This window comes from Volvox carteri (assembly GCF_000143455.1).
Source record: "Volvox carteri f. nagariensis unplaced genomic scaffold VOLCAscaffold_26, whole genome shotgun sequence".
Taxonomy (NCBI): domain Eukaryota; kingdom Viridiplantae; phylum Chlorophyta; class Chlorophyceae; order Chlamydomonadales; family Volvocaceae; genus Volvox; species Volvox carteri.
This window is the reverse complement of record NW_003307569.1, coordinates 522,579-523,602: the sequence shown is the minus strand read 5'-3', so window position 1 is coordinate 523,602 and position 1,024 is coordinate 522,579. Positions and strand designations below refer to the sequence as shown.

The 1,024-nt window shown below is 63.3% G+C and overlaps 1 protein-coding gene across 1 annotated transcript in view; it reads right to left on the bottom strand.

Moving 5' to 3' along the window:
• Positions 1-5: 5 nt before the first annotated feature.
• The window catches only part of VOLCADRAFT_105271 (uncharacterized protein), a gene marked incomplete at its 5' end in the record, with an annotated part of 4,803 nt that continues 3,784 nt past the window's right edge, over positions 6-1,024 (bottom strand). Inside the window, 2 exons of the mRNA XM_002951808.1 lie at positions 6-540; positions 736-867. Coding sequence (XP_002951854.1) covers positions 457-540; positions 736-867 — 216 coding nt within the window. The 3' untranslated portion in view covers positions 6-456. The remainder of the gene's footprint in view (positions 541-735; positions 868-1,024) is intronic.

Here is a 1,024-nt window from a genome sequence, read left to right as displayed (position 1 = left end):
GCGTCTAGGTGAGATAGGATCTTGGGAACAGCCGTCTTGGTAGAGCGGTATTGGGGGGGCGCCGAGCTGGCTACCCTCCCCCCCTGTGGTTTCCGGAGGCTTGATCGCCCGGCGTTGCCGCAGGGTCTTCCCGTTTGAGTACTTTTCAATTTAGACCCAGTGCTGTGGAAGGGCGCGGACTTGTGCGGTGTTACCCCCTCGACGGGGGCTATCTCCCCTGGACTAGCCCAGGGAGGGAGAGGCGGAGGAGGGTAGTAGTCTCAGGAGGCTGTTTGGCGTCTTGTGGTGTGAGCTCTTTGCGCTCTTTTTTGCGTGAGGATTTTTGAGCTTGGTGACCTCCCCAGCCCGGGAAGACTCGTCGGGCTCCCGGTCGCCCAAGTCCTGGTAGCGAGCTCTCTGAGATGCTCGGTTCGTTCGGTCGGCAGGAAGAGCCCCCCAGTTGCGACTTCGTTTATGTTAGGAGACCAACGGGCATAGATCCCGTCTAGTTGGAGCGCCAAACAAGCGCTGTTGCGTGCCGGCCGTCGTTTCCCGTGCGGCCTGACCCGGGGGCGGAGTGCATGAGACTAACCAGCCGTATGCACCCGCCCCCCGCGCTGTGCTTCGGCCCTGGGCCCCCGGCTTTTCAGCCCACAGTGTAATCAACGTCATACATATATGTACCACCCGGATACCCATTCCCCCACTCCCCCATGTCACTACGCACCTCCACACGGCCAACCCCTCCCCACCCACCTTGGACTTTATCTGCGCCTCGTCCCTCTGACTGCCCACAATACGTTTCGTGAGGATGGCCCTGTCGCGACTGAGCTGCATGGCCCGCAGGGCGTCAGCCTTGTCCGCTGCGGACTGGGACTCCGCCTGGGCCTGTACGGGGTTGAGAAGGGGGGGGGATGGGGTGACGGGGTTGAGAAGGGGGGGGGATGGGGTGACGGGGTTGAGAAGGGGGGGGGATGGGGTGACGGGGTTGAGAAGGGGGGGGATGGGGTGACGGGGTAGCGCCGGCAAGCGGGGCGTGAAGAGG